Source organism: Bombus bifarius, unplaced genomic scaffold, assembly GCF_011952205.1.
Source record: "Bombus bifarius isolate JDL3187 unplaced genomic scaffold, Bbif_JDL3187 scf7180000008232, whole genome shotgun sequence".
Classification (NCBI taxonomy): domain Eukaryota; kingdom Metazoa; phylum Arthropoda; class Insecta; order Hymenoptera; family Apidae; genus Bombus; species Bombus bifarius.
In genome coordinates this window covers 135,302-154,986 of record NW_022884527.1, presented here as the reverse complement: position 1 = coordinate 154,986, position 19,685 = coordinate 135,302, and the positions used below count along the sequence as shown (strand labels likewise).

Sequence of the window (19,685 nt, the reverse complement as noted above, 5' to 3'; positions counted from 1 at the left end):
TAACATAAATATCAAATATTGTCTATATTGTCTATATGTAAACTTAGAAACATAAAACCTATAGGTCAACACAGTTGATGCGAAATAATCAGCGATGAATAGCAAATAAGTAATCTAATATCTGATACTATTTCCGAAAATCAAACTTATATGTGTTAGCACTTAAAATACCAAAACTGAAAATCGATACTATACTCTTAGAATTTCATAAATACAAACTTATTACTAAATAATATTTCTTTTTTACAATTACATTACTACATAATAATACATATATTATTATTACTATTATTTAAATAACATTATACACTAGGAGGGCTTAATCTTCTGGATGCTGGAGGTACGGGACGATTTACGGCCTTACGATTCTTCTCGTTTATTTGTATTTACATTAGTATTAAATCATATGGATACAGTGTTTCGTAAGATAAATAGAATTTTATAAATGCAAAAAAGAATTGCACGCTTTACTCATACACCACCATTAAGTGTTTCAACTTCCCTCTTTTTGGGAGAAAGAAACGCACGATCGCAAGTATGCTCGGAGTTATCGTTCGCGGACTGCGCGTGCAGAATTTAATACCGTTAAGGTACTTACATGTACATCAGACTTGTTATTCGTTACACACAGAGCTGGAGATGACAGTGATTAGTCGATAAATGTATATTCATATTCAAATGAATTTGTTTTCGAGAACGGACGATAGTAGGGATTGGCGTGTCTGGATTAAGGAGCGTTTGGAGTCAATTTAAGATATTAATCCGTTAAAATATCCTCTGGCTATGTATTAACCAGATTGATTTATGGGCACTATTACTTTTAGTGACCTGGCGTTTGTGATTATTGCTATGTTGCTAACACGTCGTGTCCGTAAAATTAAAACTGAAATCAAAAGCAATATTTTGACAATTCTCATACATATCTTTCCACCTATTATATCCATAGATACTGACCCTTTTTAGAAATTCTTCTGCACAAATGCGAGCTCTTGCATTCATTGACAATTTCATCTCACTGATCTCTCTGTCAATTTCTTCCATGAAATAAATCACAAAGTCTACGATCTTGTGTTTGTACATTTGCTCTACATGGATGTTTGTAATTAAAAAACTAATATCATAACCCTATAGAATAATAAATATTACAAACATTGATTATTTGTTTCTTGTGTTATTAATGTTTGACATATATAATAATATTTACCTCTATTGGCTTTCTCCTGAGGATAATAAAGTGTTCTGCCCTCATTGTCATAAATCTTGTGAAGTTATGACATAGTAGCTTTTCTAGATCATCAGCCTGTTTTACAGCAATGCTTATTCTCATACTGTTTATACTTGATTCGATCAATACTTTCTCCTTGTCATTTCTGCTTATTAATATAGGTGTCAGAAGAAGTTCTTTACTAGCTCGCACTTCAACTTCAGGTTTATTATGTTTCTCAACTATTTGAGAGGAGAAGTTCTCTAAACACATAGCAGCAGTAAGTGTTCTCCTCACTGCTGCCAGGTAAGGTTTTAGCGTTCCTGACTGTAACAAACGTATCAACGGTAAGTAATTTGTAAAGTTATTAAAAAATTCAAAAGTCATAGCCAACACATACACGAAATTTAAGTTTATGTCGTTGCTCAATATAAAATTATATTTGTTATTTAAGTTAGTAACGGTCGAGAAGAAATATATCAAACAGTAAACAGAAATTAGATACGAAGGCATCCGGCTTGACTGATAAAGAATTTTATCATTTCGATAGGCACAAGTTACTATATAACCTATTTCTCGGACATTAAGAAATAGCTCTTACCATTATCCGACTACGGCTATACCGCAGCTAATAACGACACCTCCAACGTAGACTTTAGAAAACAATAAATGCTATCACTTGTAAATTACAAATACATTCTTATAAAACTATGAAATTGTCTCATCACAGATACCGAAATCTAAAATCCGGACGTAACAATGGTGGCAGGCGGTGAGATACGCTGGGGGGGCCATCTCCTTAGGGAGGGGCATCCTCCTATCGCTAATAGTTTCATCTGCTGCCGCTAGATGTCTATGATTTCCTAGCAATTTTATTTAGTTCACATTTCTACAAATCCAAATTTCAAAATTCTGTTTCTTTCAATTGGAGATGTGTTAATTCTCTTTCTAATGTACGCTCTAACGACAGAATGACTGCATTTTTATATTTTCTTATGTATTTTAAATTTACGAATTCTTACTGAAACAAATGCAGATCGTATCAACAAATTTAATTAAATGTACGATGAATCATCGTGATACTTTTGCACATACGTCTGCATTCCTATAATATGCGTAATTAGATGCGCTAACTGATGACTATTACCTGCTATTGCTAAATTCTATTCAATATGAAGAATCAAATGATATTCTTATCATTAATCAAGCAAAATTATCATTCGCTTAAATTGCTCTTTCAAATATTTCTAACTTTTTATTACAGATGTAATGTATATTACTCTTCTGTTAGGATATCAATATCATAAAAGTTTAGGATATTGCAAAGCTCTAACTGATTGTAACCAGAACTAATTGTAACTGATCAACCACGTGGTCCACTATAAAAGTTACTATATTTAAAAGATAAATACTTTAAATTATAAAAAATAAACCAGAATTATAGAAATTAACGTTTTACATTTGAATATTTGTCTCCGAAGATTGATAAACCTGTATCATGTAGAAAGCTAGGTTTTATAAAATCAGAATCTAAGTTCGCAGGTTGAATCGAAATAATCACGTCCTCTAGTGTAGATCACAGGACCTACATTAGATTTGTGTGCGTGCATAAGTGAATAGAATTATCGATATGACAAGAAATACACAATAAGATTAAACGGATTGAATCACATGCAAGATGGTTGTTTGTAAATACTATCGACAAGGAAATTGTCGATTTGGACAATATTGTCAATTCGAACATATAAATACTTTTGGTAAGATATAAAGTTTATATAGTACAGAAAGTTATATTTTTCTCTCTTTGATGTTTAAACATTTTAAACATCGTTCGTTCTATAGGAGGTAATAACAAAGTTGACTCTTACAATGAGGATGAATATATTGCGTAAGTATTATAAAATTATTCAACAAAGAATGCCAAAGTATGGAATTAATTTAATTTTTATCGTAAATCAAGGGTGTTGGTTGCAAAAGAAATGCTCAATGCAGAAAGAGGAAGACAATGGTTACTATCATGTTTTGCACCATTTAAGGACAAACCGTGTATTCCTGGCATGGAAGATTTGTCTCCGGAAGAAGTTCGATGGGAGATGTACCAAGCTCAAAATAATGGGATGGTAGATCAGGCAGTTAGTATACATAATAATTTCTGTTTGTTATAAAGTTATGAATTCTTTCAATATATCTATGTTTTTATATTTCTTTCAGAAATTACATTTCCAACAACTGTGTACAGATATGAAGGCAAAAAGAGAAGCTTTCAAGAATCCTACCCGCGAAACACTAACTAAGCTTGTACGCATCATAAAAAGTTGATATTGGTCGTTATAAATGTAATTTAAAGTATTTTTATCTTCTAGAAAGAGATTCTAGGTACAGGACACAAGAATGCCAGGAATGATAATACATCTGGGAAATCCTCTAGTTTTGCTTTTGCAACTCCTCAACTTGGACTTCCAAGCAGTACTCCATCCTCCAATGTATTTGGAAACAAGACATTTGGAACTCAGAGCAATCCATTCAGCGGTGGTTTCCCGCCTACCAGCAATACATCAATCTTTGGGAGAACACCTACAACTTCAAATTCTGTATTTGGTAGTACACCAACTTTTGGCAGTAATTTAGGAGTGTTTGGTGGTGGTACCAGCACTAATACTGTATTTGGTGGGATTACAAACACTTCTACATTTAATGCAGGACAAAACACGCAGACTTTTGGATCGTCTGGCTCGATTTTTGGCGGTGGAGCTTCCCAACCCGTTTTCGGGCAGCCTAGCATATTTGGAACCAGCAATCCAGTGAACAATGTTTTCGCCAGGCATGAAACGTCCCAGGCGCCCATATCAGTATTCAATAGCGGAGCAACATCTTCTCCCTCTTTATTCAGTGGAACTTCTTCTCAATCTAACGCTTCTGTATTTGCCGGAGCTAAAACTTCTACTGCTAATCCGTTTGGCGGCTCTTCAAATTTACAGACAACTAACTCTATCTTCGGATCGACTCCGTCCACCGGAACCTTCAGTTCAGGCATATTCTCGCAGTCTGAAACACCTGCATTTGGGGGAGCACCAGTATTTGGTGCTTCAACTTTTGGAAACAATCCCAGTTCGATATTTGGCGAGAAACCGGCATTTGGAAATTCTGGTAGTATTTTCGGCGGGTCCAGTACCACAACACCTGCCTTCAGTTCGGCACAGCCTACAACCGCTTTTGGCGTTACCACTTCTACATCTTCCGTAAATCTATTTGGAAATGCTCAGGGTACCACACCCTCTATGGCCACTTCCAGTGCTTCGCCATTTAGCGCAACACCTTCAACGACTACGAGTCCTTTCGCTACCGCAGCCTCGCAATTTGAAACCACCAGTACGGCAGCCTTCTCGAAGCCTACGTTTGGGATGGCTACGGAAACTGCGGGTAAAACTTTTGCTACTACAGCTACTTCCTCTAGCACACCGTTTGGTACTACAAATACCGGAGTTACTTTTGGTACACCTAGTACCACCACTTCTCCTTTCACATCGACGATATTTAGCGATATAACGAGCTCACCGTTTAGTCCTACGGGCGTTACATCTACAGCTACAACCACAAATTCGTTTACACCCCAGCAACAACAAATTACTTCTCCATTTGGTACTTTTGCACAAAATCAAACTTCTAGTACTGCTACGTCTACGGACGGACCGTTTGGAAAATCGACATTCGGAGTAACGCTGACGGCAATCGTTATTGACGACAATATTTATTCGTTAGACAATCAACTAACAGACGACGAGAAGAACATGTACATGGCGGAGAAATTTATTTTTGGAAAGATTCCGCTGAAGCCGCCTACCAAAGACATTAGATAATGCAGCGTGAAAGTGGTTTAGCTAGGAATATACGCTGTGATACTGGTTTCCTATATTATTCCTTTATAATTGAGATAAATCACAAGATTGTAGTAATAAATAATATATATTTACCAACAGTGTGTCAATTTTTATATAAAATTCGATGAAATCCTCTTTTAACGAACTAATGTGAAATAAACTTGACAACGTTTTCAAATTGTAACAAAATATACAATAAGATGCAAAATTTGCGTTGGTACAAGTTATTTGTAAACTCATTTTTAATATCATTCATCACTAACCTTATAATGTAATACAAAATCAAACATATCGCAAATATATATCAACCTCTTTTAATTTAATCAATTACACGATTATTTACATATATACAATAATAGAATGATTAATGTGTAATTTCTCATACTTACATCATCATCCATACATTGTCGTAATGATAATGTAAGTATGATACACTACACTACATTCATACTTACATTATCATACATTCTTGTAATGAATCACTCCAGGAGGAGGTGGAGGAGGAGGAGGAGGAACGCTATTACCAAATTGACTTTCTTCCGACACCTGAAGACAACGCTCCTGTTTAATTTTAGCTCACAGGGAATACTAAATTCTTTGGTTATTAAACAAACCTGTGGTAAATGGCAGAGAGGATTCGTTGTATAATTAGTCCTCTGTGCATAAGTTGCAGACTGATTTGGCGGCTGCGACAAGCCAGGTGGTATACCGTTTGGTGGTTTATATCCAGTGATCTAACAAATAAGCTAAACAGTTATCCAATGTGCCGTTATCTAAGCGGTAAAACATCAATTCTAATCCTTTGTACTCATCTTTTTATTTCTCACCTTCAATCATTTTAAAGGGTACCCTCCCTTGATTGCGAGTTTAATATTATCGATAGGGCATCATTTTATGGACAATTTGAGAACAAAGGATTAGAGTGAACAAAAGGTCCACATACTTTGTCATTCATCTCTGGGAAAATGGTACTTAAATTGAAGTTGGTTAAACTCGTGCCAGAAGGATGATGGCTCATAGTCATATGATTGCCGGCAACGATGCCTCCTCTTGGCATGTTTGGATTCATTGGAAACCCAGCTGTTGCTACTGCAGGTACACCCTGAGGACCAGCCACAGGTGGTGGCGGTGGTAGACCATTTACCGCTTTGGTATATACATTTGTCTGTGTGTGATTCTGATAAAGAGGGCTAGCGTGTGGCGGCGGTGGCGGCGGTAAAAATGTAGTAGAGTGATGATAATCCTCTAGGGGTGAATTGATACCAGACAAAGGAAACTCTAAGTTTTGCATGGTTCCATCGAGAGCTTTTCTTTTTGCTTTCTTTGCGTTCGTAGGATATGGCCTTTTATCACAATTTTGCTGCTTTCCATAGTGTTGATGGTTCTTTACGTTCGTATTCACGTTTGAAGTCGAGGTTGTCACGGTAGACGAGGATGAAGAGGTGGTAGTTGAGGTAACAGTCACATTTGACAACAAGAAGGCATTCGTTTCCATATAGTCAGTGTTATCGTGCAATGGCATCATGTAACTGGTAGGTGTGTTTGATATACTGGTTATAAAATTCGAAGTGGGATAAATATTAGCGTTAGAAGAGTATGTATACGAATTAAAGTTCTGGTTCACCATTTGCCCATAACCACTTCCATCATCCGCATTTGAGAAATAATTAAGGGGCATGACTGCATCCGCAGTGGGCAGGCTTGTTTGAAACTTGTTCTGCGAATAATTTGTGGAGAACTTAATCGAAGCATGTTTGTCTTGGTTTGTGTCATGTACGCTACTATTAGTCCCTATCAGTGCCTCGGCTGTGTAATTGCTCTTACAATTCCTGTTCCTCCAATGAACGTTATTCTGTTGATACTTTTGCTGTTGTTGCTGCTGTTGCTGTTGGTATCCTTGTTCAGGAAAGGTGTGCCCGGACGATTTTTGCTCCTCGTGTCTTTGATGTAGTTGATCATTACCTGATCCTTGTTTGCGGATATCCAACTGCCTTTTACTGTTTCCTCTAGGACTAGTATTGCTTTTCCTTTGATGCTTCCTCGCCTGTTGTTGTTGTTGTTGTTGTTGATGCTGATGAGCATGATGATGATGGTGGTGATGGTGGTGATGGTGCTGTTGATGGTGTTGCTGATGAGATTTTTCAGCTTTCTCGTGTTCCACCAATTGACTCACTGAAAGGAAAGAGGATCCAGCTGTTGGATGCTGGACCGTCTGATTATTCAACACAGTATGAAAATCACGTCCCACAACATTTCCTTCTTTATCCTTGATGGAATCTTTACTCTGATCAGAAGGTACTCTCGAAGGTACTTGCCCAAATAAGAAATTCTGCTTCTCGGGTATATTGGTACCTAAATCTAGATCACCGACCAACGTTGGAAGACTGGAGGGTACGATATGCTGATCTATACCCTTGACTGGTTGAGCTTGTTCAACATGAATGCTTGTTTTCGTGGGAGACCAGGGGAATGGTTGTTCCTCGGAATAGAACACTTCTGAGGTTCTTTTTGGCTCGCTCTGCAAGACCGGTAAATTAGAAAAACTATGAGCTGCGACATCGTAATTGTTATAAAATTGATTCGCTGTTCCTTGATTGTAGGATGGTGTTTGAGCAAACAGATTGTTCTGACAAAATTCTAGCTCCTTTCCAATAGGTGGTAAAATAATATCGGCAATATTGGCATTATGTTTAATCTCTGGGGTCATCATCCAATTTACAGGCGCTCTAATTGCGTGTTGTTGCTGGTTTCCTTTCGACTTTGTTGTACTTTGTTGCTGTCCATGTTTCCCATCGTTATTGTAAGTACCGCTGTCATGTTGAAGAGATGGGACCTGTCCTTGGACCAAAGGTTGATATTTATTTTGACTTTGCTGCTGAGATTTGTCAGGATATTTGAAATTCGAACTTGTATAAGTCTCAACAGGGTACTTCATTTGCGCGCTAACTTCGGACAAATCAAAGTTTACTTGAGAGTCATAGTTAGACATTGGATAGATTGTCTTGTCCTGCTTCGCTGCCATAGATTGATGATTCTTTGGTCCATGTGGCTGTTGCTGTTGTGATTGTTGCTCCATACCAGAATATTCGTTTTGAATATACTCTGATTCCATTCCATACTTAGACTTGTTTTTGTTTTCCGTGCTAAATTTGTTGTAATCATTGTTGTTGGAAGAAGTTTGATTCTGCATACGATTTTGCTTACTAGATGGTGGAACATTGGTCTGAATATTCCTGGTTTTAGAAGGATCCACAAAGGACTGTTTTTGTGTTTCCATTCCCGATTTCATTCTTGATTTGTCCATATTAGCCATAGTAGAATTCACAGAAAAAACATCGTTCGTCAACACGTTGGAGAAATTTGGATTTTCTTTATGGAGGGGAACATAACTATAATTCTCACATATCGTTTTTGCCTCGGTATTATCAGTTTGACTTGGTCCCTGCTCAAATTGTACCAGATTATTATTATTCCCTCCGCCTACAGGAGAAAAAGTCGTCCAAGACAAAATGCTGAAATTGGAGGAATTATGAGCAACGGTGGTTGTTGACTTTGCATGATTTTCAGTAACCGTACTCTGCTCATAGTTGGACGTAGCCACGAACGACGTCGGTTGTTGCGAGTAACGTGTAACAGGAGTATTCTGAATGAGAGGTTTGTTGCTTATATTATTAGAAGAACTAGTGTTGATCTTCTTTGTATCTTTGTTAGAATAAGTAGAATAATTTTGAGTCTCGTCCCTTTTACTTTGATATATATTGTCGGTGTTCTGATTCAAAACACTCTGCTCGGCCTGGGTGCTCATAGATTCTTTCACTCCATAGGAAAATGTTTGAGCAAACGGATCGACATCCATCTTTTTTGAAGAATTATAATTAGTATCACGTCTATGACCTTGTGGTTCCTGAGCTTTTGATCTCAAAACATCGTTCAATTTTTGATCCTGATTCACGACATTGGTGCCCGAAGAATCAGACTCCTTGTTTATCTTCGTATAACTGCGTTGGAAATGATCCTCGGATGAGTTTGATATCGAATCTTTCGAAGGGTAACTCGGATTCCTGTTCGACGTGGTTGCGTTACTACTCCCTGTCGAATACGAATCCTTTCGAGGCAGATTTTTATTCTGATCAATGGTGTAATCATTGTGAGAGTTCTGAATAATATGATCTTTCTCATGAACTGAAGTGTAATTCTGATGAACATTTTGTTGAGTAGTTAGAACGTGACTATCTTTAGGTTGTGATTCATAGACAGTCTGCATGGGTTGTGAAGGGAGAATTGGTAGAGTCGCTTCTTTAGATCGCATTGAATACTCTTGCTGGATATTCTGAGAAGGAGTGGGAAGAACTCTGTCTATATGGCCAGTATAGTTCAAACGATTATTGGTAACTATGTTAGAATCTACTAGAGGATCCTTGCCATGAACTCCGTAAGCAACACGGGAACTGTGAGATTCTTTATCCTTCATATGAGAAGTATATTCCATTTGCAATGTTTGTAAAGGCAGGGACGAAGTATTTGTTGTTGTGTTAGTATTAGTCAAATGTGAAACTAGAGGTGGTGCCTGCGACACATCTGGAACGACATTTTGAGTCAAACCAGATGCATTCGTTTCTTGAATTGCCGAACTGGTACAAGAATTTGCATTCTGTTGCAAAGTGGTCAAATTGTTCTCAACGATCGTCGAGTAACTCGATAAAAAATCCTGAGAAGTGCTATATCGAACATTAGTGTCACAGGTTGATGCCTGTACAGGACAATTAGTTGGATCTGATTTATTTGAAATAGAGACTGTATTAATCTGAGAAACAGCAACATTTTCATTAGTAGTATTTGTGATTGCATTTCTCAAATTTGTTGTGAGTTGGTTCTGACAATTTTCTCCCGTTTCTGAAGTATTGATAACTGAAGTAGTACCTGAAGCATTTGAAATAGAATACATAGTCGCATTGGAGAAAGAACTAGAAGTTGTAGACTTTTCTACAACAATTTTATAAGGTTCCCTGAGAGGTTCGTCGTTTATAACTTTGGGCAAGGCTTTCGCAGTTGTAGTACATTCCACCATCATGTTTGGTGACACTGTCTCGCTCACGGGAGGATTTATAGTCTTTTTTTCTTCGCATGTTTCTTTTAGACGTTTTTCTACGGTGGAATGAGGTGGTGATGCTGCCTTTAGCTTAAAACTATTAGGTTCCATTGCCCCGATCTGTAGAAGCATGGGTGGCGTTTGACTATGATATTTGAAATCCTCTTTCATTTCCTCCTCTAAGACTTCTGTTTTACCATTTAGCGAAGACACTAATGGGAAAGCCATTAAAAATGCTGCTGTAGGAGATATAGATTCTGGATTGTGAGAGCTGGAAGGAACTTGAAGAGATGCAAATATATCATTTGAAAGATCAGAATGAAGACCATCGGCTCTATTACCAATAGGTACAAAAGTATTCTCCGTGTTATATGATAGTGACGATTTTGATACTTCATCCTTTGATGTTTTTGCTATCTTGGATTCGTCCTCCACTATATTAACCGGAAGCAATGACGATGACGGCGTTGTGATATCTGGAGTTTGAACTGCAGTACTTGTTTCTGGTTTCAAAGTTGTTGTGGTATTTGTATCTAGATTTAAAATAATTTTATTACTTTCTAAATTAGTTGTCGTTCCCTCAACAACCTCTGGCTCTTTTGGTGCCACCTGTAAGAGGTTGTCAAATTCTGTATCAAGATTACAAACATCTTTCATCTTTTTAGCCACAGGATTTTCAACCGTTTTTGCTACTTCTGTCAAAGTTGATTTAGAATCAGAGCAACTGATATTGTTGCTTGACTTTTCCAGTGTACTGTTTATGGTAATGTTAAAATCAGTTTCAGGTGAAACTGAAACATTTTCATTGGAAGATTTTAAGTGTTCATCCGAGAAAGTGACTGGGGATGTTGTATGCGAAACTGATGCATCTCGACATCCTTTTGTCTTACAATGGATGCTATCCGCTGTCAGAACCTCCGCTGATTTTGAAGAGTCAGAAATATCCTCCTGGTTGGTACCACTGGTACTTAACAAAACGGAACATTCTACGTTCGTTTCTGTATTTTCTTCAGAATCATTCAGGGAATTACTTTTATCTTGTTCTTCATTCGTTTCTTCACCTATCTTTTCTATAACATGTTTCAAACTTTCAATAGATTTACAAGTGACAGCAAAATCCGACTTCGGTATAGATACCGTACTCGCTGAGTTGTGTTCACGGTTTTCATCCGTTTTTCGTTTTTTATCACTAGGTTCATCCACACATCCAGCTTCTGTGCTTGCAGAACGTTTAAGTACAGTTTTCTGCACAGAATTTGCGTCTTCAATATTTTTTGTGACTTTCTCTTTTTCATTCTTTTCTTCAACGGTTTCTGTAGGCTGTTGATTTTTAGAACTCTTACTGTGACTTTTGTTGGCCTTCAGTCTAACTTCCATCTCCTTCTTAGATCCATGTTCTTTATATTTTTCTGCTTTTTCCTTATGAACCGCCGGAATAGGAACTTTATATGTCATCGTTGTTTCCGTAATCTCCTTACCCTTAGGCAAAATGCCTTTGTGGCCACCTATCTTTGTTGCATTGATTATGTTCTTCACATTGGATGTCCAATTTTGTGAATCCACTACCATTTTCGTGTGAATACTAGGGACCGTATTGAGCGTAACTTTCTGAACCGTATTAATTACAGCTTGATTGCAAATGGAAACAACCGGGTTTTGTACACGATTTGTCAAAGGTTGCATCACAATCATCTGATTTTGCTGACTGTTACCGAGGATTATGGGATTCGCTGGTTGTTGCTGAGTATTTACAATTATGTTCGACGTCATTGGAGTTACCAAGGGCATTAATTTACCACCAGATAATATGAGGGTATTTGGGGTCAAACTAGTCACGGAATTATTTATACACTGCGTCAATGATTTTTTCTCCTCCTTTTTCTTCGATTTCCTTTTTACCTTTTTTTGAGATTCTACTTTTTGCAATGCTAAAACAGTATTTTATAATTATATATGATAAATTGGTAAGAGAAACTTTGATGTGTAATTATATTTTCTATACCTACCATCATTAGTTTTGCTATTTACTGGACAATTGACTGCTATGTCACAACCTAATTAACAAAATAGTAAGAAGTACATACTTTCATTATCTGAAACAAGTTGTAAAACTAGAGTTAAGTAGAAATGTTTACTTGTGTTCGTTTGACAACATTCTGGTTCTTTGGATCTTGTATCTGATGCATTACTTGTAGCCTCTGAATTATCATCATTGCTGTTTGCAGAATTTACTTGATTCTCTTGATTCTCTAAGGAACAACTATTCACATCCTTAGAAATATCGCTATTTTCGATTGATTTTTTACTAGACGAATGAGAAGAAGTAACTGGTTTTCTCTTAGAAGGCACTTTGAGTTCTGCAGACTTCTCCCTTTTGCATTCAGAATTCTTCACTGAAATCAAATATATTTTACAAACACCTAAACCCAAAAAAATTATTTCTCATTTACAAATATTACCTTTATTATTCGTAACTTCTTCCGTTTTGCTGAAATACTTTTCTGCATCCTCTACATTAATTTTATTCGACCATTTCAGGGGAGATATCTTTTCAAGGGCTGGCTCTGCTGGCACAGAGATACCAGCATCTCGTAGAAGAGTAGATAATAGTTGAGTACGAGAGAAAAGCTGAGTTACAAGTTTTTTCAGACGAGCCAATTCCTCCTCTATCATCAAAAATATATGATAAAAATATGAAAAAAGATAATCTCAACCACAAACAAGTTACAGTTATCGTCAAAAAATTTGCTTACTATGCGCTTCAGAAGCATGAGCAGAAAACAACTCCTCTGTACGGCTATGGAGGTCTTTGATATACTTCGATGCGTGAATCAGGATGTCGACCTTGTTGCGTTTGCGACCCTCCTGATGCGGGGGCAAAAGGTCTGCCAGAGTTTTGAAGTAAGCGTTCATACGTTTTCTTCTGTCTCGCTCCCATGTTTTCGCTTTGCTGAGAAGATGTCCACGTTAACGAGCGGACCATTAGTTTTTTTACTTTTTATTTTTTAATTTATTTTTTACGTTTGTTCGTTCTTGTTCCAGAGAAAAAGACGCAAAGAGAAGGGGAGTAATCTTGGTAATAAAAGTGGTCGAGGTTAGAAGCTGGCTAATAGACACTTACGTGTTCTCTTTTCGAGGCATAATTTATCCTGTTGGCATCGTTTCGCGTGAAGAACGCGCCGCGGGAAGCGCTAATGCGTCACTTGTAACTGACATTACAAACATTCGTAGATTCCCGTCGAATTTCTGACATTTCGACCCTTCAATTGCCTCGATCGCGGAATACGCGAAATAAAAACTCTGCCGACAGGTCCCGAATGTCACGACAATCATTTGAACCTGCCCGCCCTCTATCGATTTCCTTTCACGCTCTTTTCACTGCCTTTATCAGGTGTCATTATAGTAGGTATCACTACACTTTTTTTATCAATATACGTATATTAAGAAAATTCGTCAGATCTCTACTTTATCTTTGTATGTTCAAAACGTTGCAGTCGATAAAATCGCACAAAATCTATTCTTAGAGGCTCTTAAAATATGTGTGATGTATATGCATGTATAGATCAAAAGTTCATTGTATGAACATAATTCTTTCTATATAAAACATGCAATTGTTAATGTGTTCTGTTGGATAATCAAATGTAATTCCTTCCCCAATCCTTGAAATGAGATCTTCGATAAAAATTCCTTTAATCCTCTTAATTTAGTCAATCAACGAATAGTTTTTCATTAGGGCAGATCAGTAGCCTACGAAATATAAGTGCATTCTCATCAACCCGATATTTTGTTAACGGGAGGCGCCAGCAGATTGTGCAATCTCAATGAAGCGTGGTATGATCGCCGGACGGTGGAATATAGTTACAGAGATGCGTCGAAGCAGAGTCATACGTAGCCACTATGCGAAATGCATTCGAATGTCAACACAAGAGAGAGAGTGAGAGAGAGAGAGTGAGAGAGAGAGAGAGAGAGAACGCCTTGAAACCGGCATTAATAGAAATCGCCGATGACAAGTGCGAATATTATACGGAATAAAAAGTAGCCGTGATAAAAAAAGAGTAAAAATAAAGAGATACTTCATAATACATAAGATGAGGCCAGATACATGTGAGAGAAATAATTTTTGCGCTGTTGGTAAAGCACGATTCTCGCGATATAGCGCTTCGGTCGTTTCTATATCCAACATGGCGGCGTGAATATGTATTTCGAAAATTTCAAGACAGGAATTCTGCAGACTCGACAGCGAAAATACCCAGAGGCCGTACTCCAACACGCCGCGACATATTTTTTCCACTTTCATCCGAAACGTTTGCTGCGGGATTTCGAGCGTTTTCTGTGTGCGCCGTTTATTTGGCAACGCCGCACTGCTGCATATTTCACTGTCAGCCTGTTTACAATAAAATTAACTCCTACTCGTAAGGAATAAACAGAATACGCATTTAGCGCGAGGAATAAAAAGAAAACGAAAGATTCACCAGAGGGAGAGTAACGTCGACGATTGTAAGCGTGCCTACGCTGCATCCTTGTGAACTGTAAAGAGGTATGGCATGACTCGTTAGAAATTTGGACGCCATTACCGTTACCTTCATCGTGTATATGCGCTTGCGTTTATTCGAGAAAGTAACTATAATCTGTCCAACGAGCGAAGTGAAGACAGTGAAAAAAATCACACGGTCAAAATTTAGGGAAGACGAACAGGGTCTGATTCGCAATTCTGGTATTTTCGAAAATAGAACTTCTTACACGTGAATACCGAACGTATCGTCTCAGCTTTAACTGCTTGCGTCAAAACACTTTCTACGATGTTGCACAGTAATCCTTGAAAATTATAATTTACTAGCGACTATATACCAGCCAAGATCCGAAGTATCGTGTGATAGAGTATACATTAATTTCTATTTCTAGCGTTTAAATAGTAATGAATATGAAAACTTCGTTAGATTAATCGATTCAAACTAGTCAACTAGCTAGCTAAAAGACTTTCCTCCCGTTCGGTGGAGGCGAGAATAGGAGAAAACAGGACGTGATTTACATCGAACTCGTGCGTTTAGACGCGGTTGAAATCAGGATAAGATATTAAATGTTGGATTTCCAAGCGGAATATGTACAGTTAACAGCGAAGAATCGCGCGATTATTCAACAGTTAATCATCGCGGCAGCATTTATACGCGCAGCCCCGTGCGAAACTCTAGTTTTCAACAGTGCAGCGTAGCGCGTGCGGCACTAATTAATGATTTAAGCAACACGCGGCCGAGTTTCGCATGTACGCACTCTCACGCATCTACGTTTACGTTTGCTGCCTCCGGAGCCGTGGCCAAGGAATGTGCCGCGGTATAATTACGATGCTCCCGTGAGAATCATTTATACGATTAACGGCTCGCCTTTCAGGAAGCGCCCCCGAGGAGAATCAACGTCCGTGGCTCGTTCGCGTTTCTCTTATTTCTCGCTGACTAACTTTATCCGTTATATTTATACGACAATTTAACTGCGCTAAATCTTACATCTAAACATATATATATATGTACGTTACACGTGTTCTTTCTTTGGATGATTGCATAGGCAACGATCGTATAGAACAACAAAGAAGAAATAGAAGAGAGAATGGTAAGTAGCGAGAGTGTTCTTCGACGGCCCTGAGCGATCGATTAGTTCGATGCCAGCTATAGAATTCATCGCAGGCGAATCACGATATCATTGCAACGTTACTAAACAAATTTTTAACGACAGCGAGATTATAGACTCGGTGGCGTCTAAGTTTCTGGTGGCTGGCAGATTCTGCGAAGAACTTGATTGCCGCGGCGTCTACATACGGTCGTGCCAAGATTTCATGGTATCTATATGTTTCAAAACTTGAATTTATAGTGGCGCCTTCGCCTACGTTGAACTCTCCGGTTTCTTACGCTCTCGTTACGTACTTGGTTCGTAAAAATTGAAACTAGCAGATAAACGAACCAGCGTATCTCCTTCGTTGCACGACAACGACCCGCGGTTGGGCACACGAGGGAAGAGGGTAGAAAGCCGTGACGACGCGAAGGGAATGACGCGACGACAAAAGCCGATAAGGGAGGCGGTGGCGGCGACAGTCGGTGACGACAAGGAGAAAAATTCGTGGCGTGGCAGCCGGTGTCTGCAGGATTTCGCGTGGGTGGCGAGAGAACGGCGGAGCGAGGCCAGCCGACACCGGTATTGATTACGAGCAAGAGACCGCACCCTCTGCCACCCTCCGCTGCCATCAAGGGGTTGGCCAACCGCCACCGCGACACACGCCGCATCAAGAGAGAAATCCTGCGCAGTCGTCGTCCCCGAATCTCTGTGTTTGCCCCTGTTCAGGCTCCGACGATTAATTCCAAGCCTTCTTATCAGAATTTTCAACTAGGAGGTTGTTGACTCTCCTGTCGATCGATTCTTCTAACTTTTTACAATTAACTGGGATTTACTGATAATTTGAAATGAATTGGAAATTTGGCAGGATAACTTGGGGACAATGTACGTCATATGGAAGCTGCTTTTCCGATATAGGAGAGATTGGTATGATTAAGTTATGTAATGTGTCGCTAGGAAGATAGAAGAGATATCAATGCAATATCAAAGAACTTTGTAGAAGGATATTCTGTATAGAATCTGTGTGCAGTTACTATGGTATAAAATGGAGGATACACCATGTTCGCGTTTTGGTCAAAGAAGAGGGAAGCAACAACCCTCCAAAACCGGGGATGTAGGTCCAATCAGAGCATTGCTCTGCCTCTGTGCGGATGGTACGGAAGTAAATGTGCGCAGCATCCCCTCTGGACCAACCCCCAACCGGGCAAAATGGCGGAAATTCCACGTTTCGCTTCATCGAAGTCTCCAAAGATTCATCGCGAACGACATCTATTTACCACCTATCACGACAACGTACTTAACAAAGTACTCAGATAGAGATCATTAAAGTATTTGTTATTCGAATATCGAACTTTGCCACTTACATTCACGAGATTTGAATCTTCCATATGTCTGTTATAAGTATTCCAAAAGTGTTATAACATCAGGGCTGTTTCGTTCGTTCAACGAGCGTAGCCAAAGTTGTCTTTCTCAAGCAACCTTCCAAGACTTAACGAATCGATTCGTTAGACACGGCCTAGAGTAAACAAGCCCGTATACATAATTCGATTGACGCTCACCGCCTCGTATTAATATTAATACTATCATTCTCCCCTCTCCATTGCTCGATATCCCTCACTTTTCTTACCACCTTCCTTTCCACCTTCTTCTTCCTCTTTCTAGCTCTCTGTATTCTTTCCCATCTCCTTTTTCTTCTTTCTTCGCGAAGGGAACGAAGACACGTCGGTTGCCAAGCGTCTTAGACCAGTGCGCGGGAAAATGTAAATAGGAAATGCGAGGACAAAGGAAATGAAAATACCGGACGAACACGTGGATATAATAAGACTCTGTCCGTTTTTTTGCAGCGTAATGCAAAACTCGACACCAAATGGAAATTACGCTGGCTACGTTTTTCTATGCACGACGAGCTCACCTGACACTCTTCCGCAAAGGTCAAAAGGTTCTTTATGAACAAGGTTCTCTCTATCCGGCCAAACTGCATATGTAATGTATATGCTTTGCTCGTTTCTCTCTCTTCCATGAATCGTCGCGATCTCCGTCCTTGGCCAGCCTTCGACGGAACACAGTCGAGATTTTGCGACACCTCCGCGAACGCTTAAACGCTTGTTTAAACAATCAATCCCCCCATAAACGTTCGCCGTGTTGGAATTTCATCCGTGCAAATCTGCACGTGCATCGGTAGAACGTCGTACAGCCTTGCCAGCAAAAGCGCTCGTTTGGAATTTCTATAGCGAACTCCACCGCTCTTTGTCCAGATTAATCCATTAGGGACCAATATTGCATCAACCTAATATCTTGTTTCTAATTTTTACTTTTTCTTTTTATTTGTTAAAACGATGTTCGAGTTCGCAAGAACGCACTAACGCAAGTACATAAAATTTAACTGAGAAAATTATAAATTAGTTATTTTCGCTATTCTGATAGTTTGTACCTTGTTATCTTATTGTTGAAAACTGTTTTTTTAGGATTAAACGAAGAATCTAATCGCCTCGAAGTGTTCAAACTTACCCAACAATGTTAACGAAAACTCATTAGAGGATGACACGTAAAACGCTTCCATAAAGAGACCAGACAACGGCGACGATTTAATCAACTGGTCACGTCTTGGTAACTTTGTTGCAAGCAGCCGGAAGTCGAGAAGAAATTCCACTAGTGGCGAGGTTCGTTCCTTCGGAATACCGTTCGATTTGCTGGTTAATTTTCCTGTTGTATACCTTGCGCCTTCTTCAATTCATCAAAAAATTCAGTTAATCGTACCTTATTTCTTTCTATATTCTTTTACCTAATTACACCTGAACGTGCAACCACGTCCAATCGATTATATAAATTTCTATGTTTAACGAACGTTGAACATTTTCAAGGATGATTCTTTTAAATATAAAAGACGTTTAACATCGTTTTACGGTTCCTAGTTTGGACAGACCAACGGAATTCCATGGTTAACCTACTCTTCCAATTAAAATGAGGTCAACCATACTTAACAAGGCTTCCCATTGAGTCATGTTTCATTGCTCGCCGCTTAAGGAACAATTCAAACGTGACTAGTCTCTATGGTCACTAAAATCGAGAAAATCTTTGGAAAACTGTAAGACAGCGTGTGTCACGGGGTGCCATAACCATAGACGAGAAACATCTAGGACGTTATGTCGACGCAGCAGGAGAACGCGACCCTTGGTGACGTCAGCCTCCTCGTGGCCTCTGTGGACTAATATGGCCAGACCGGTCGGTCCCTCGGGGCCGCTCGTGTAGGTAGCCTCACAAATGCGACTACGGTCTGCTACAGCTCCTTTCAGAACTATCGACTGGATTTCTGATTGTAAACGATCGTGAGACTTTTCTACCGCTTTCGACATAAGAAAGATCGATGATTTTACATTCCACTGCTTTTAGAATGCATCGGACTTAGGCTCCATTCCACGTAAATTACATTGTGCCACCTGGATCTACGTATACGTAAATTGCATCACAATTTAGGTTACATGGAATTCAGATTACGCTAGATCCAGGGTACTGTAAGGAGATGGCATAGAGAGAAGGGAAGCGCTACGCTCTATCGCTCACCATCACACGTATATGATTTTATTTGTACATGTGACGCTTTCGGTCGATACGTGTGCTTATTTTCACAATTGTATTGGACCCATCAGAAATAATCAATCAGATCCGCATTCCTTTATCCGAACCAGCTTCTCATTTCCACACCGAGTTACTCTCGACTCGAGTGGCTCCTTTTTTCGGGTTTGGGTTATAGTCGGTTCGAATTCTTCCGAATATACCTGGTATTGAATTAAAATACTTCCCACTATGTTACCATACAGACCCAAACGAGTCAGGAAAATGCAAGGTAATTTCTTCCGCGTCGATCGTCTGACAAATAATCGTAAATCGAACAAACTAATCGACATATAAATCAATG

The 19,685-nt window shown here is 38.9% G+C and overlaps 3 protein-coding genes across 6 annotated transcripts; 1 reads left to right on the top strand and 2 right to left on the bottom strand.

The window, feature by feature from the left end:
- Positions 1-351: 351 nt before the first annotated feature.
- LOC117211386 (actin-related protein 2/3 complex subunit 4) lies at positions 352-2,016 on the bottom strand. Its single transcript, XM_033455196.1, has 4 exons — positions 1,806-2,016; positions 1,205-1,531; positions 955-1,125; positions 352-883 (listed from the first exon to the last, which is right to left on the bottom strand). The coding sequence occupies exons 1-4, from the start codon at positions 1,806-1,808 to the stop codon at positions 878-880; spliced, it is 507 nt and encodes a 168-aa protein (XP_033311087.1). The 5' UTR covers positions 1,809-2,016; the 3' UTR covers positions 352-877.
- A 769-nt stretch (positions 2,017-2,785) lies between these two features.
- LOC117211385 (nuclear pore complex protein DDB_G0274915-like) lies at positions 2,786-5,294 on the top strand. Of its 3 annotated transcripts, XM_033455194.1 has the most exons (6): positions 2,787-2,961; positions 3,047-3,092; positions 3,165-3,336; positions 3,416-3,502; positions 3,568-3,802; positions 3,905-5,294. In XM_033455194.1, exons 1-6 carry the CDS (start codon positions 2,883-2,885, stop codon positions 5,059-5,061), a joined length of 1,776 nt encoding a protein of 591 aa, XP_033311085.1. In that variant the 5' UTR covers positions 2,787-2,882; the 3' UTR covers positions 5,062-5,294. The 3 variants fall into 3 exon arrangements, with proteins under 3 accessions (XP_033311084.1, XP_033311085.1, XP_033311086.1); XM_033455193.1 differs by having other exon boundaries at positions 2,786-2,961; positions 3,568-5,294; XM_033455195.1 differs by having other exon boundaries at positions 2,868-2,961; positions 3,241-3,336; positions 3,568-5,294.
- Positions 5,295-5,380: 86 nt separating this feature from the next.
- On the bottom strand, positions 5,381-13,525 carry LOC117211384 (serine-rich adhesin for platelets-like). 2 transcript variants are annotated; one of them, XM_033455192.1, is made up of 8 exons: positions 13,293-13,312; positions 12,925-13,121; positions 12,631-12,837; positions 12,307-12,564; positions 12,178-12,225; positions 6,026-12,099; positions 5,697-5,816; positions 5,381-5,628 (listed from the first exon to the last, which is right to left on the bottom strand). In XM_033455192.1, exons 1-8 carry the CDS (start codon positions 13,310-13,312, stop codon positions 5,542-5,544), a joined length of 7,011 nt encoding a protein of 2,336 aa, XP_033311083.1. In that variant the 3' UTR covers positions 5,381-5,541. The 2 variants fall into 2 exon arrangements, with proteins under 2 accessions (XP_033311083.1, XP_033311081.1); XM_033455190.1 differs by having other exon boundaries at positions 5,381-5,816; positions 13,293-13,525.
- Positions 13,526-19,685: the final 6,160 nt, after the last annotated feature.

Coding starts and splice junctions, on each gene's coding strand:
- LOC117211386 (XM_033455196.1), bottom strand. Junction 1,126..1,204: donor TCAGGAGAAAGCCAATAGAG/GTAAATATTATT, acceptor ATTATTCTATAG/GGTTATGATATTAGTTTTTT.
- LOC117211385 (XM_033455193.1), top strand. CDS start 2,883: ATGGTTGTTTGTAAATACTATCGACAAGGAAATTGTCGATTTGGACAA. Junction 3,093..3,164: donor AATGAGGATGAATATATTGC/GTAAGTATTATA, acceptor TCGTAAATCAAG/GGTGTTGGTTGCAAAAGAAA. Junction 3,503..3,567: donor GCGAAACACTAACTAAGCTT/GTACGCATCATA, acceptor TTTATCTTCTAG/AAAGAGATTCTAGGTACAGG.
- LOC117211384 (XM_033455190.1), bottom strand. CDS start 13,312: ATGCCTCGAAAAGAGAACAC. Junction 12,100..12,177: donor AAATAGCAAAACTAATGATG/GTAGGTATAGAA, acceptor ATACTGTTTTAG/CATTGCAAAAAGTAGAATCT. Junction 5,817..6,025: donor TCCCAGAGATGAATGACAAA/GTATGTGGACCT, acceptor CTTATTTGTTAG/ATCACTGGATATAAACCACC.